This window comes from Cryptomeria japonica, chromosome 2 (genome assembly GCF_030272615.1).
Source record: "Cryptomeria japonica chromosome 2, Sugi_1.0, whole genome shotgun sequence".
Lineage (NCBI taxonomy): Eukaryota > Viridiplantae > Streptophyta > Pinopsida > Cupressales > Cupressaceae > Cryptomeria > Cryptomeria japonica.
In genome coordinates, this window is record NC_081406.1 from 194,334,767 (window position 1) to 194,350,561 (window position 15,795).

General features: G+C 33.8%; 3 protein-coding genes across 3 annotated transcripts; all 3 read right to left on the reverse strand.

Annotated features, from left to right (window-relative positions):
* Window positions 1–79: 79 nt before the first annotated feature.
* Window positions 80–1,333, reverse strand: LOC131859723 (uncharacterized). The gene has a single exon (XM_059213732.1). The coding sequence runs from the start codon at window positions 1,331–1,333 to the stop codon at window positions 80–82; it is 1,254 nt and encodes a 417-aa protein (XP_059069715.1).
* A 2,909-nt stretch (window positions 1,334–4,242) lies between these two features.
* Window positions 4,243–5,177, reverse strand: LOC131049821 (ethylene-responsive transcription factor ERF017). The gene has a single exon (XM_057983904.2). The coding sequence runs from the start codon at window positions 5,038–5,040 to the stop codon at window positions 4,531–4,533; it is 510 nt and encodes a 169-aa protein (XP_057839887.2). The 5' UTR covers window positions 5,041–5,177; the 3' UTR covers window positions 4,243–4,530.
* An 8,630-nt stretch (window positions 5,178–13,807) lies between these two features.
* LOC131049820 (ethylene-responsive transcription factor ERF017) lies at window positions 13,808–15,135 on the reverse strand. The gene has a single exon (XM_057983903.2). It carries the CDS (start codon window positions 14,997–14,999, stop codon window positions 14,490–14,492), a length of 510 nt encoding a protein of 169 aa, XP_057839886.2. The 5' UTR covers window positions 15,000–15,135; the 3' UTR covers window positions 13,808–14,489.
* Window positions 15,136–15,795: the final 660 nt, after the last annotated feature.

Below are 15,795 nucleotides of genomic sequence, written 5' to 3' on the forward strand. Positions count from 1 at the left end.
AAGAGAGCACAATCATCAAAGAGGCTGACCTTAAGAGATTTCTAAAGAGCCCCTTTCTTGAAAGTCTTTTGATGCAGACCTAAACCAGGGGGTGAGTCTTCTGTTTACCTAGATCAGAAGCACCTTGCATCACAGGGAGAACTCCACCAATGTCTGCAGGCCCACCAGATGCCTCCAATACCAAATCAGTCGTAGCCAAATTAAGGTCTGGAGAAGATTCAACAGTAGCTATCTGAGCACCCTGTACTCCAATCTGAGTGAAATTTGGAGGCCCAGAAGACTGAACTCCAGGCACCTCCTCTACTAAAGAATTCCCTGATCTCTGTAGGACTTCTTGAAAACCCTCCTCTTGAACTAAATCCTCAAGAGCCTCAAATCTGTTGAGAGTCTCTTCCTCTTGCCTATCTTTAAATGATCTCTTTTGGCCTCGATTACGATTCCTAGTCTTAACTGGGATAAATCCCTCTTTATCAGCCCCCCCTCCCTGCATAGGAGCTTTACCCTTATCTGCATTCAAAGAGGGCTGAGAAGAGGCATTACTTGCACCAAAAACACCTGAAGCACGGGGACACCTCCGTTGGAGATGTCCATACTCATGACATACTCGACACCTGAATGGTAGCATCTCGTAGTCTAACGGTTGAGTCCAGGAGCAGGATCCAACAGTCATATCAATAAAATCTGGTAACGGCTTACTCAAATCAATTTCAGCACAAACCCTAGCATAAGAAAAAATGCGCTTATTTAGAGTCTGTTGAGAAGGACCAATAGGTCTTCCTAGCAACAACGCAATTGACTGCAATATATCACTTCTCCAACATTCTAGTGGTAGCCGAGGCAGATGAACCCAAACTGGGACTCTAGAAGGTAATTCCTCTACCGAGTTAAAGCCAACATGCCATGGTTTGATGAAAAGACCCACCTGATTATAGAAGTACGAACCACCTTCAAAAGCCCTGTTTCGGTCAGAAGCACACGAGAAATCTACCATAAAGAAGTTATTTGCAGCCATTAGAATATCAAAGTCACCTTCCGGGTTCCATGTCTTACAAATCCAATTATCAAGAAATGCGAGAGAAACCCTCATCCCCAGGAACTTGCAAATCAAAACATGGTTGTAATAGTATTCAATATCTTCAGCTACTGATTCTGATTGCACTACTAAAACTGGACGTTCTTGAGTCCTCTCCAAGCATCCATTAACCTTATGCAATTTAAGGGCACCATTTCGAACCCCACCCAAACTAGAAGAATGTTGAGGAGGAATATTAGCATTCACCCCAGCCGAAGCAGAATCAATACCTGCCATATCTAAAGACACGTGGGCATCCATTTATAACACCAGTATGAAGGCTCTTGCAGCCCCCCGCTCACCAGGCCAAATCCAAAATAAGAGCCCAGAACGGGCGCACCGACACAAGAAGTAACAATAAAAGGAAAAAGAACGCGCCTCCCCAAGCATGCACCATGCACAGACCAGAGGACGCTAAGATTGAAGAGAAAAAACCCCTTTTGGAGTCCGCAAAATCTGTCCTCAACGCAACACCAGAGGAAGAAAAACCCAGCACCCACAGAAGAAAACCCAATGGCAGCCTGGTCCCCTTGACCCCCCCTAAGAATTTAGAAGTTACCTTCCCATAAGTTTTCCAATAAATTCCTTCAAATCTTATTGTGGAAAAAAAAAGTAAAGAACTAAATAAAACTAGTCTAACACTACTTTGCGTGAATAGTTAATAAACTATTTGTTGAATAAAATTTGTTGTTCATTAATTACATAATTTACACATCATAAATAAATGAAAATGCTAACTTAACATACATTGAACAAGTAAAAGGTTATTGAAAAAAAAAAGAGAGACAAATTATCAAAATTTCTTGCATTATGATCTAAGAATGCATAATCATATACATAGAATAAATTTGAAGCTATGAAAGCTATTGCAACTAATAAATAATTTGAGAAAATAAAAGTCTATAAATCTCTAATAACATAAGTAATTAACATGATTAATCATGTTACATTCTACCTCTAAAGGTGAGTTCAAAGATCTTATTTATACAAATATAAGCACAAGAAAGGTTGGGGCTACTATGATAGAAAACAAGAAACATCTACTATCATGCATATATAACTCTCACATAGCTATTGCCTAAGTAATTTTGAGGTCATGATCTCTTGAATATTAATGTATGATTGATGAAGACCATGTTGGAAACTTAGCATGAGATGCCTTATATTGTCCCAATGATTTTGAATTCCTCATATGGGTACTTCACAAAATGATGATAATTTTTTTTGAACCAACAATGTGCTCCTATCTTGAAATAGAATTGATTGACATACATTAGATAAAGATAAAGGCCCCCTGTGAAAGATCAAATGGTGCAAGAGACTACCAATAAATCCACCCTTCATATCTACCCTACCAATGGTGCAATGTTTTTATGTTGTCAATCTAATCATTTTCAAAATAAGAAAAGTCCTACTATGTGTCTCCCAAGTACATCATTCTTATTTCTTTCATTAGTTTATAAGTTATTTTGGTAACAAGAAAGGGGACTCACAAACATGTCGGGCCAAATTGACTTAATCAATGGCATAATGAAAAAGGACTATCAGAATAACATATTCTTCAGAATGCATGGGGCTACCTAGTTATTGTACTAACTTGTCTTATATATTGTATGAGAAATAGGGGACACCAAAGCACTTATGTGCATTCAAGAGTCAATAGTACAATGATACAAAGTTTTCAAGTTAATAAGTTTTATATCATGCTCAAATTGTTTATCCTAAAGAAGATCAAGCAACTTTGAAGTATTTGAGGCATCTCCTTTATGATATAGAATTATAGTGGAGGGACCCACTAGTGAAACTATGTTTGCATATTGGCCAATGGCACAATAAATTTCTATTATCAAAGATGAACAACTGAAATGTTCAAACTTTGTTTATCTTTAATCTCATTTGAGGATTATGTTTCCAATTCTAAAATTTGTTTAGGAGGAATATTTGTCAAATAACAACTTAATAACTTAAATTTATTATTTTCTTTTTGGCAACCTATTGGTTGCCTTATCTTTGTAATTTTTGCTTAGTTTTAATATAAAAAATATTTTTTTGGATAAAAGTATGTTTATAGAGTTTTGAAGGACATTTTAGATCATATTGCATAATCCCTCATTAAGATAAATGAATTGAGTTAGAAAAATTGCAAGATTTAGCAAACTCTTAAATATAGGGGTGGAGTAAAAAAAGAGGAAGGATAAGTTAGGGAGGCTGACAAGTAGAGAGGAGAGAAAGCCAACAAGGAAAACAAAGAAGAGAAATAAAACAATTTAAACAATAAATCAAATCCAAAGATATGATAAATTAATTTATAACATACAAAATAGGAGACACAATAATAATCATGAAATAAAGCAAGAAGGAAAGGTAGAATTAAAGAACCAAAAAATAATAATAATAATAATATGGAAACTAAGAGATATTATAAAAAATAAAGAAAAAAAAAAGAAAGAAAAATTCAAACCAAAAGTTTGAAAAGTTTAAATTTGGCAATAACATTTGTGTCATCAAAAGTTCTTTTGGGGGATTATTTAGACTTCTACCTAGTATCAAAGAGGTAATTTGGGTGATAGTAAAAAAGTTTGTTTTTAAGTTTAGGGTTTTATCATTCATTGAATCGTTGAGTTCAACAATTAAAGATTTATTTTAACCAATAAAAATAAAACAAATATTAGAGACATTAGATTTTTGAAGTCTATAATGATAACTATGCTTAGCTTTTGGATGAGTTGTTTGCTTCAATGTTTCAGATCACAGTACATCATCCATCATCCCAATGAAAAAATTGTAGAAGGAAAATAGATGAATTGGAAACCAAAACAAGTTTTAAAAGTTGAATGGATGAAAAACAAAACATATCATCTCCGAACATAAAAATGAATGGATCCACATTAAAAACATATATTCCTGAAATAAAAATAAATAAATATGTCATTTAGACATTAATACTTTGCCTCTTTCAGAGTGTCCTGTTTTATAGCTCTGTAATCTTGGTAGAAGTTTTGTTAGTGGTCTTTTCTATTTCAAGATCACTGTTTTGCGCATACTGAAGATGCTCTGTTTCTCTGCCCTTTTACAGACTGATGTTCTGACATTAGCAGTGTCTTCTTATTATTAAAGCGTTCTTCAATTTTAAAAAGTAATTTTAACTTTTAAAATATTCAGAAGTGAGAAAAAAAATTCCTCAGTTGTTTTCCGAAAAGAGTTGAGAAATTTTTAAGTGAAAACATCAATTTCAATTTACAGGAATTGCAACGTTGAAAGAGCGGCATAAAACTTCACTCTGTAACATTGAGGGCAGCAGTGTTTTTAATAAAAAAAATGGTAGAGTTTTTGATTCAGGTAGGTCAAGGGTTTGATTGCCTCTCAATAAACTTTGACAGAGGCTGCCATTATAGCTAACCCTGCCTCAATAAACTTTGGTGGCCTGAATGAAAATATAAAAAATGTCCTCTCTGTTTTTACTCTGACAAAAGAAAATCAATATCCTCTAATGAAAGAAAGTTCTCTAAATTTGAAGGCAGTCCGCTCTCAACATCTTCAAGAAGTGAATCCAACAATTTCCAATTTTGTTCCTCTAAACTTTCTTCGCTGTCTACACACGACTGCGATTCCGAACCAGAAACTGTAGTGTTATAGTCCAGCGGCTGCCGGAATTCTTCCACGGCAAACTTGGCTGCAACAGATTGAATCTCAGCGGGAGATAGCGAAGAGGCCGACGGAATTTCCGGCAAAGAGTCGGGGAAATTGAACTTGGCATTCGATCCTCTGAGGCAATAAACTGCAGAGTCGTAAGCGCGAGCGGCCTGCTGAGGAGTGTCGTAAGACCCTAGCCAAATTCTAGCTCGGGAATTGGGCATTCTCACTTCGGAAACCCATTTCCCCCATTTTCTCATTCGCACTCCCTTGAAATTTGGTTGCGTTTTCTCTGTGCTGTTTTGGGGTTTCTGCTTTGGTAAGGATTTAACCATTTTCGGTAGCGGGAAAGGCAGGTAATCGAACTCGGGGGAAGCTTGTAAAAGGAAATGGGGTAGTCAATAGTTGTTAAGATTCGAACTTGTGACGAGTACAGGTGAGATTTGTCCAAATGAATGAGGATGCCAAATGGGGTATATATCGGCAAATCTCATCTGTTGGTACTTGCGTACCGTGAGCACGGTATATGGAAAACTTATGCGCGTTGAAAACGACGAAAATCTAAGCGTTGCCAGCTACTAGTCACTATATTTACTAGTCAAAGAGTAGAGTGACCAAAGAAAAACGCGCAGTAGACTTAAAATAGTCTCATCAAAATCTGTACAGGTTTGTAAGACTATTAAGTTTTAAGATATGTTTTTAAAATTAATAGAAACTACGTTTTTTAATACAAATTTTTTCTTCATAAAATATTTAAATATTTAGTTATCCTTTTACATTAGCATGCTTTTTTTTTTTTTTTCAGTTCGATAATAAGTGTTTTTTATTCAGAAAAGGAAAGAAGTACATCCATGGTTTTTCCAGCTCTCAACCAAAAAAGAACATTATCCGAAACATCTCACATCCAGAAAATTTCATCTAGCGACTAAGCCCCAAAACTGCCCATCATCCACATGTACATACAAATTCATTTCCTAGTAACAATTTTAAAAACGGGAAATTACAAATCCCGTAGACCACCAAACCATTCAAGTGCATAGTTTTAAAAATTACAAGCAAAACCATTAACAATTCACAGTGAAATTCAAAAACAAAGAGAAGAAGAAAATCATGCACCCTAGGAGCTTCCTTCCCCTACATTTTCCAGGATCTCGCACAACCTCTTCTTCTTGCACAGACGAAGCACTCTGCCTTCGACAATTCCAGCTTCCCTCTTGGCCTCTCGAATTACATCATCCAGCTCCTTAATTTGCACCACCAGTTTCAAAGCTTTCCAACCTTGCTTTGCTTCCTCCCTCCGGTGAGTTCTACCGCAGTCTTTCGGCCATCGAATGAAAGAGGGGTTTTTAAAATCCTTCATGCAGAACCACTTCCATTACCTCACTGAAATCGAAACCTACACCTGGGATTGCCCATTTCGTAATGGAGTCCATGTCAACCAGGAAATCACTGTGCACAATTGATTCCATCACCTTTTTCACCACCTCCACTGGTTCGCCAAGGTCTAGCCCCCACGCCATGATCATTCGAATACACGCTCATGTTCGTGCGGTACCCATGTCTGAGGTTGCCAAAAACCTTCCCCAAAATTAACTGAACACTCTTTATTAGATGCTCATTCTAAAAGAGATACATTCCTCAGAGCCTCCTCTCTATGACATCTCTAAAAAATGGGCACAGTTGTTTCTTGGACTTCAACGTAAAATTGGCTTCCATGGTCATTGCAATTCTGTCGTCGCCCCTCACTCTGCCAGCTCACAACTACCACAAGAAAAAATATTGTGAAATCTTTGGGCAGTGTGTGTGCAAGTAATTCTCATTCGAACTGCAATTCCTCTGCAATAAATGCCCTGTCTCGCTCCTACCACCACCCTTTTTGCCCACCTTCTCCGAATAGAGCATTAATAAAGAATGTTAGTGTCTTGCTTGCTCAAATGGCCACCAACTGTCACCTGATCACTCAACTTTAGCTTACTCGATGTCAAATGATTGTAATACTTCGTTTCTCACTGTTTTTTAAAGAATTCGAATAACTAAGGTGGCCATTAAACATTTGTATCATCGCCACCCCACCATCTCGTAACATACTTGTCTAATTCACAAGCCACTTTGGACAAAAGGTCCCCCACCCCGTTTCTTGCTCTTCGAATGTGGGATATCTTGTAATCTTGAAAAGATTGAAGCCTCGAACATATAATCATGATGAAATTTTTAATTCTCCAGCTTGGTGAAGCCCCTTTCATAATTGCTTCCACCACAATTTTTGAATCTCGTTGAAGGTGTACCTTCGGAACTTGCATGGTTTTTGCCAAATCTAGTGCCAACAACACAGCCTACACCTCCACCTCATTATTCGTGCCATCTTGCAATCTCTGAGCCTCTTTGCAGAGCACTTTACCATTCTCATTGCGAGCTACACACCCTACACCTAAGATACTCGAATTTCCCCTTGAAACTCCATCAAAGTTAATCTTTATCCATCCTTTCTTCGGCACCATCCACTCTTCATTTGAATCCTTTTCATCCTTAGAAGAAAGATTAACCCTTCCTAACCCATGAATGGGTACATTAGCATGCTTATTATTATAGATATTTTGTAGTACATTTTTTTTAGAAATATTTAAATATTATATATAAATTTAAATTTCTATACATAAAATGTCTGTCACTTTTTGTAAATAGTGGCAAGTAATTTAATTATATTTTAAAAAATATTAGACAATCTAAATTAAACATTTAAAGTTATCTCAAATTTTAATAACTACTTTTGATATCATCTACCTTAATAGTTATTTCAATTTTAAAATATTTTTTAATATAAAATATATAAAAAATCTTAATTTAAAAAAAAAGTTATTTGAAAGTTGTGGATCATATAACTAAATGATAACTTATGTCAAATGATTCATGATTTCAACATAGTTTTTAAGATAAATAAGTTATATCAAAAGTCATTATCACGAGTCATTTGACATAATTTTAAGATAATTGCAATGATATTCATTAAAGGGGCTCAATTGATTTTTTATTGGAGATTTTTTAAAAGATGATATCAAGATATCTTTTTATAATTTTAAATAAGAATAATAATTTAATTTTTACTATATAAAAAGCCTAGTGCTATATAAAAAGCTTTATGCTATATTAAACCGATTTGAGTTATATTAAAAAGCTTTGCAAATAATAAAAATATTAAAGACATTAGATGTTTGTTGTTTTTATTGTTTTTCAATAATACTTCTAGATTTAACAATAAATTATTTAGAATCAACATTTCAAATTTGACTATGTGACCTATTAAAGAAAAATATTGCATAATTATAGAAAAGAACAATATGCATGTGAGATATGAAATATGCACTCTACAAAAAACAAAATTTAATAAAAGCCACAGTAAAATTATAGCTGGCAATTGCAACCATAAGTTCAATGAACACATTAGCTTTTAGAAGAAACCATAGAAATTACTAGAACAGTGTTTTGTTTTTACTCATAAAATGAGAGTTGCGTTATTAAAGAGTGACATACAATATCGAAAAGAGCATAATATCAATACTATTGAAAATCTATCTCATTAACGATTACTCAATTTTTCTTAATACAAGAAATATCTTTGTACAAATTACATAATGAGAGGAACCAAATGGATTTATAAGATGCATTCTTGTCCTTTGATTAGCTTACTCAAGAGTGGATAGCTACGCCTTGCATTTATGGAAAATTTAATCCATACTAAGAATTTCATTCAACTTTATAGCCATAACCATGTTGTTGATCCCGACAACAATTATCTTTTCATTAGGTAGGATATATAACTTTCTCAAAATGACCTAAGATCGAGTGAAATTTAAAGATAGGGAATCTAGGAATTTTTCAACCTCAAATGTAACTTCCATGCTAAGAGTCTGTGTAGAATATATGAATTTGAATGCTATGATTCATAGCCATTTGTGAGATCCTCACACAATATGATGCATATAGATCATGAATTAAGGGAGTAAATACCACTAATTTTTTGGGATTCAATATTTCTCCTTATAATTGTTGGATTGTTTATTCCATGGAAGTGAATGCTTCTTATAGTGTTTTTTCCAAGTCCAAAAGAAGTGACATTTTTTTTTTATATTAGCAAGCTCTCTTTCCCTCTTTTCCATCTTTTGATTCACCTTAAGGAATTGGGTGGGGGTCATTTTTTGCATTTCTTATATGAGCTCGGATCTATCTCCTATCTTTTGTTGTACTAATCTCATCCCAACTACATGGACTAAATAGTCATTTGGTGTCAATTCTTGTGGCTTGTCCATAATTGGTGTCATATTTGTAACCATTAAATATTATTTTGTAGGATCAATCAAGAAGCACATGCACTACTATATAGGATCCTTATATCATCTCTCTAACTCTAACTATCCATCTTAGCTTCATAGGTCATGTTTGTCATCATCTTTTGTTGGTTTAATCTAGATGGATTTTTTATGAAACCTCTTATAAATTGGGAGCTAGGAGGAACCGCATAGGGGGAATGTTAAATAATTTTTAATATTGCTTCAATTATTTGTCTGTGGGGACAAAGGGGAATGAATAATAATATAATTGATAGGGGGAAATGGAGGAATATCATATGTATAAGCTTGAGCCTCTATTGAGATTGGAAAGGAAAATTGGTGGGAAACATTAAGAGCAAAATGTATGCGTGATTTTTTGAATGTTGCTTAAGAAAATATAGAGTGGATGAGACCCTTAGACTTGGTGTACTACTGATAAGTGTGGTAGAAAAGTGGCTTGGAAGACTAGGGGATCAAGTATATAAATGGACAGGGAAGTAATGACCTAAGCAATCAGGATTGATGTGGTAGGGAGAAAATCTTCTTCTAATTATCATTGAATGGAAGGGGAAAAAAAAAGTGAAGATATTTTTATTGGAAAATAGATCTCAAATGCTATCAATGATAATGGCAAGGGTTCAAAATTAATTTAATTGACTGAGAAAAAGGGATCGAAATTGATATCACAACATTAGAAAGAGAAAGAGGGGGAAGGATAAAAACAATTACCTATACCAAGTGGTAGATGGAAATGGATATTTTGGAATGATTTTTTGTGGTGATATTGGTTCCTCAACAACTAATTATTTATAATTAAAGCCACATGGTACAATAGATATTATTTTCCTTTCCTTAACACAGCTTGATTAATTTGAGCCTTGCCTTGGGATTTATTATGTAGTTAAAAAAAGTTGCTCCACCATCACTACTACTATGAGGGAAGAGGATTCATATATTCTCATTGGTTTCTCTTTAGATAAATGTGGATGTCCAATTTCTTTTTGAAATATCCACCTCTCTCTAGATTTTTCTTTGAGTAATTTGTTGTACTTGATACAATTGTGCCCCAAGAATCCAAAATAGTGGAGGCTACTAAGTGAAGTGGGTGAGATCTAGTGAATATTAACTTTTAAAAACATGGAGGGAGGCGAACCATTGTGCTCAACTATAGGTTGCCTAAACTAGTAAAACCTCTTCAATTGAGCTACTAATAGCCTCAACAAATGAGATAGATTATTCTTCTCTCTTTCTATTCTTTAGAAGTACCCCATGGGTTGGATGTTGTTCACATCAAGGGAGTCATGTTCTTCATCCCATATTTTTTCCTATATTCCATCTATCACGATTTCATCATACATGTTTTTTTATCTGAAATCTCTTGCCTATATTTCCAATAGGAATTGATTTTCTCTTGAAAATCCAATCTTGGGCCTAAGAGCAATGTGGAGGCTATATTTAGGATCATTCTAGGATCATAAGTGTGGATAACAACATAACATAGATCTCCTAAGATGATTTTTTTTGGGTAGGTCATATATCTCCATACATGCTTGAGATGTCTCTTGCAAGATGTCTTTTAGCTTGAATAGACAACTAGATCTATTGGGTGCAAGTGTCCCTATATTGAAGCTTTTTCATCCAATTGACCATGAAATTATTTAAATTATAATTAAAAAATCCTTAATGAGATATAGTTATTGAGGTCCACTAACTTTAGCATGAACAATTGTTTGGTGTCCCTCTTGTTTTCTATGATCCAAGCCCCCCAAAAAGAAGGAAATTTCATACATTTATTTCTTTTTTCTATTAGTGTCATACTCTAATTCAATTCTATTAGGTTTTTTAAATAAACATGATTGCTAATACTTTATCATAAACATATTTATAAATCCAAAAGACTTCATCCTTGATCCATGTAGCCTAATCCTTGTGTAGTGTGCTCAATAGTACTAGTCAACCCCAACTTTTCTATTGGCCGATAATCTGTATTGTGAGGTACTAAGCCAAGTGAATTTATCATATTTCAAAATTTTAAGAATGTAGCCATAAATTTCTCTAGGAACTCACAATAATTTAAGGTACATGAAATCATCTAGGATCCATATAGATATGGGAACTAACCTTGTGGGAGTGAATGATTCCTCCATGATATACATGTGAATAAATCCTAAAGGAACTAGGCATTTTGATATTCTAACAAGTGCACAAGGAAGGAGGAATACCTAAATGCTCAATCTGAATTACTTCTATGAAGTCAAAATAATGCATATATTCTTATGTGATTTCTTATATCTTACAAAGAGAATCCAACTAAAAATGTTACATCATATTATCATCATCTAGGATGAAGATGAAGACCAACATTAAGCATGCATCCTAAACATCACTCTTCAAATAGATAATTCTAACAAGAATGGTTAGGTGCTCAGTATTTTTTAATATCAAGGCCTAGTTAAGTATTTAAGAACTTGAGCTTGTTCTCCCTAGTTTACCAAGTTTTCTTCAAATTTTTATAGCTACAATGGAAAGCCTCCATGATGTGTAGTAGTTGAAACATTCCCTAACAATGTTGAGGCTAACAACAACTTGACTATTATTTCCTTGAATAATTATAGCTTTAGCATCATAGCACTCTATCCAATCTTGCATTTATTCAAGACATGCATGCACTTGGAGAACCAAATATTGGGCCAAAGGAGAGGTCCAAATTTAGATTTTGAAACTAGTTTTCCTAGTTGGAGCTTCGCCAATATGTGTGCATAAGCTCACCATAAAAAATATTTGTGTTGATAGCATGGGATCAAAGACATTATCTATGAAATCACAAACCAAAGAGGAGTCCTCACAGTTCTTACACTTCATTGAGATCTAAGAAATCTCCTTTGAGTAGGTGCTACAAACATGTGACATATTATTTTATATTTGACAAGTAGCTTGATATACTTACCCAATCATGTATCTCTCTTATGCTTTGGCATGGTCGTTTATGAAGATTGAAACCTTGCCTAAATTCATTCTTTTAAAAATGAAAAAAGGTAGCTAAAAGAGCACAAAAAGTAGAGAAATCTTACAACTTGTGTGAATCAACTTATGTGAATAATAACATATTTGAATCCAATTAATGTACTATTTATAGGGATTATATAGGATGGGCTATAATAGTTTCATTTAATATTTGTCACGTCATCATCTTATTATGAGTTGGTAGACTCGCACTTAAAGATTAATTCATTTATCTTTTATATTTGTGTTACGATTAAATTTTTCTCTCAAGAGATTTTGTACCATTCATGAAAATATATGGGACAACCAAAAGAGCACTTATAATGTGACTAACTATTTGTCTACTATGGCTTTTAAACATGATTATCGCTTCTTAAATATCTTATTTGGTATAGATGCCTCTTTTCAAGTTCAAGAATTATTGCCCTTGATTTGATATCCAAGGATTTAAATTTGATGAAGTTGGTAGTTGGACGATAGGTGAATGTGCTTGATCACGTGTTGTAGATCCATGAAGGTCTTTCTTTGAGAATATTTAACCACCAAGGTTGACTAGATGTTCCTTCAACCTAACAATTCCAATTTTTACTAGATTTGTGCTTTTTTGCTGTTTTTTTTCTAAATCTTAAGGAACTTTAAATTTTGAAAATTCATACCAATGCTAAGATGCTACAAGAATTTCTCTAATTGATCCTAAAAATTTTGCAACTTGGAATAGGTCTAAGGTTGAAGGGAATACGGACTAAAATGAAACATTCTTTTACAGGAAGACACACACAAAAGAATAGGAAAAAAACACAATTTAACTCATCTAGATAGGATAAACCTTGCATAGACCTTAAACATAGTGGTTAAGACATATGTCATTTACTAAGATATGTAGGACGTTGCCTTCATCTTCCATGAGATCAAATAATTAGATTCCTTGAAAGAAAAAAATGTGCAAGGTCCACTCCATAGGGAATCGAATTTGGAATTTCGCTCAAGCTTTGTTTCTCTTTCCTCCCATTTGAGGATTATGTGACCCCCAATTCAAAAATTTGATTATGAGGAACATTTATCAAATAACAATTTAATTAATTGTTAGTGCTTAAATATTTTTTGGATAAAACTATGTTAGAAGTGTTTTGAATTATGTCATAGATCATACTACATGGTCCCTCATCTCGAGAAAAAATGGATTGAGTTAGAAAAATTGCAAGATTTAGCAAGTCTAAATATAAGTGTGAAAAAAAAGAGCAAGGATAGGTTAGAAAGGTCGACAAGTAGAAAGGAGAAAAAAACGAGAAAAAAAAAAAAGAAGATAAATAAAACAATTTAAACAATTAAACCAAATTCAAAGACATAATAAATTAAATTAAAACACACAAGATAGAAGTTACAATAAGAATCATGAAATAAAGTTAGAAGAAAAGATGAAAGAAAGAAAAATAATATGAAAATTAAGAGATGTTCTAAAAAATAATAAAAGAAAAGAAGAAAAAATTAAACTAAAAGTTTGAAAAATTTAATTTGGGCAAGAATGCTTATGTCATGAAAAGTTTATTTTGAGGATTAAATAGAGTTCTACTATAAAAAAAATAGGTTGGGTGATAGCAATTAAATTATGAAAAATTTGTTTTTAGGATTAAGGTTCTATCATTGAATCTAGTAATGAGTAGAGTAGCTTTACATATCATTCAGTTCAACCATTTAAAATTTATTTTAACAAAATATTTATTACTTTTTAATATAGATCTGATAACAAAATAAAATACATAAAACATAATTTGAAAAAATAAAAATGTTGTAACTGCTGTTTGTTATTTCTTCTTCTTTATTCTTACAATCCCCTTTCTTGAACTGCTACTCTTTTTATATCCTTTAACTAACTTTGGTCAATAAAAAGTGAATTAAAATAAATGAATCCACACTAAAATAAAAACAAATAAAATATATCATTTCAGACATTAATATTTTGCCTCTTGCAGAGTGCCCTGTTTTATAGCTCTGTAATCTTGGTGGTTGTTGTTAGTGATCTTTTCTATTTCAAGATCACTGTTTTGCGTATGCTGAAGATTCTCTTTCTCCGCCTACTTACAGTATGATGTTCTGACCTTGCATTGTCTTCTTATTAATAAACTTCTTTCAAAATGTTTAGCAGTGAGAAAAAATTGTCTTCAGTTGTTTTCTTACAAGAATTGAGAAATTTTTTAAGGGAAGAAATCAATTTCAGTTTATAGGAATTGCAACGTTAAAAGAGTAGCGCAAAATTCCCCCTCTGTAAAACGTTTTGACTGTTTAAGGGAACCCCAAGTACTTAGAACATTGAGCACAACAGTGTTTTTAACAGAGATTTCTTTCATATTCACTCTGCGAGGTCAAGGGTTTGATTTCCCTCTCAAAAAACTTTGACAGAGGCTGCCACTGTAACTAACCCTGTCTGAATGAAGATAGAAAAAATGCCCTCCCTGTTTTCACTCTGACAAAAGAAAATCAATATCCTCTAATGAAAGAAAGTTCTCTAAATTTGAAGGCAGTCCGCTCTCAACATCTTCAAGAAGTGAATCCAACAATTTCCAATTTGGTTCCTCTAAAATTTCTTCGCTGTCTACACACGATTGCGATTCCGAACCAGAAAATGTAGTGTTATAGTCCAGCGGCTGCCGGAATTCTTCCACGGCGAACTTGGCTGCAACAGCTTGAATCTCAGCGGGAGATAGCGAAGAGGCCGACGGAATTTCCGGCAAAGAGTCGGGAAAATTGAATTTGGCATTCGATCCTCTGAGGCAATAAACTGCAGAGTCGTAAGCGCGAGCGGCCTGCTGAGGAGTATCATAAGACCCTAGCCAAATTCTAGCTCGGGAATTGGGCATTCTCACTTCGGAAACCCATTTCCCCCATTTTCTCATTCGCACTCCCTTGAAATTTGGTTGCGTTTTCTCTGTGTTGTTTTGGGGTTTCTGCTTTGGTAAGGATTTAACCATTTTCGGTAGCGGGAAAGGCCGGTAATCAAACTCAGGGGAAGCTTGTAAAAGGAAATGGGGCAGTTACTAGTTGTTAAGATTCGAACTTGTGACGAGTTCAGGAGAGATTTGTCCGATTGAATGAGGATGCCAAATGGTGTATATATAGGCACTCTCTCCTGTAGGTACTCGCCTACCGTGAGCACGGTATATGGAAAACTTCTGCGCGTTGAAAACAACAAAAATCTGATTGGAAGGGTACAGAAGTGGATAACGTGGAGATAAGCGTTGCCAGCTACTGGTCACACATCACTATATTTTGTAGTCGAAGAGTAGAGAGACCATAGGTAGATATTAGGTAATACGCGCACGGTGCACTGGACAAAAATAGTCGCATCAAAATCTGTACAGGTTTTTAAGACTTCAGTTTTAAGATATGTTTTTCAAATTAAATTAATAGAAACTTCGTTTTTTAATACAAAATTTTACTTCATAAAATATTTAAATATTTAGTTATCCTTTTACATTAGCATGCTTATTCTAGGCATTGTGTAGTACACTTTCTAGAAATATTTAAATATTATATATAAATTTATATACATAAAATTGTCTCTATCACTTTTAGTAAATAGTGACAAGTAATTTAATTTTTTTTTTAAATATTAGACAATCTAAATTAAAAATTTAAAGTTTATCTCAAATCTTAACGACTTTTGATATCATCTATCTCAATAGTTATTTCAATTTTAAAATATTTTTTAATATAGATAATATTAATTCTCTTAAAAGTTATCTTCCAGTTGAGGATCAAATAACT

Bases quoted from the DNA above. Each gene is read 5' to 3' on its own strand.
- LOC131859723 (XM_059213732.1), bottom strand. From the start codon at position 1,333: ATGGATGCCCACGTGTCTTTAGATATGGCAGGTATTGATTCTGCTTCG.
- LOC131049821 (XM_057983904.2), bottom strand. From the start codon at position 5,040: ATGGTTAAATCCTTACCAAAGCAGAAACCCCAAAACAGCACAGAGAAA.
- LOC131049820 (XM_057983903.2), bottom strand. From the start codon at position 14,999: ATGGTTAAATCCTTACCAAAGCAGAAACCCCAAAACAACACAGAGAAA.